The 519-nt window shown below is 32.6% G+C and overlaps 1 protein-coding gene across 1 annotated transcript in view; it reads left to right on the top strand.

Moving 5' to 3' along the window:
* Positions 1-519, top strand: part of LOC108755857 (vacuolar protein sorting-associated protein 13A-like) — a 17,822-nt gene that overhangs the window by 8,314 nt on the left and 8,989 nt on the right. Inside the window, 2 exon segments of the mRNA XM_018499197.1 lie at positions 57-192; positions 286-516. Coding sequence (XP_018354699.1) covers positions 57-192; positions 286-516 — 367 coding nt within the window.

Here is a 519-nt window from a genome sequence, read left to right as displayed (position 1 = left end):
AATCATTATATATATATATATAATGTCTGAATTGTTGTATAATATTTATGTTCTAGATATTGAATGACGCGTCGACTTTCTTGAACAGTATTAATTCAAAAACAGATGATGACAGTAATCAGAACACAAACGTGCATAATCTTTGGACACCAAGAAAAGTTTCTAGTATACCATATAAAAAAACTGACGAACGTAAGCATTTCGTATAAATCATAGACGTATTCTATTTGAATTCGTCAACTGTTTACATTTTTTAAATAAATTTGTATTTTTCGCATTGTTTAGGTAACAAAGAATTGTATCGTCGCCGCAACGATCAAGTAACATTCAATTTGAGACCTGTGCTAATATGTTTATTGCTGGAAATGGAGTACGCCGTAGGAAGATTTCCAGTAATGAAAATGGAAACTGTCATCACCGCTACCATTAACGATTGGCGCAACAATTTTCACCTTGAATCTAATATAAAACTTCACGCGTTCTGTTACAATAGAGCTCGTCAGAATTGGGAACCTTTCA

This window comes from Trachymyrmex septentrionalis, unplaced genomic scaffold (genome assembly GCF_001594115.1).
Source record: "Trachymyrmex septentrionalis isolate Tsep2-gDNA-1 unplaced genomic scaffold, Tsep1.0 scaffold9, whole genome shotgun sequence".
NCBI classification, from domain to species: Eukaryota; Metazoa; Arthropoda; class Insecta; order Hymenoptera; family Formicidae; genus Trachymyrmex; species Trachymyrmex septentrionalis.
The sequence above is the reverse complement of the archived record's forward strand: the minus strand, read 5'-3'. Positions and strand labels throughout refer to the sequence as shown.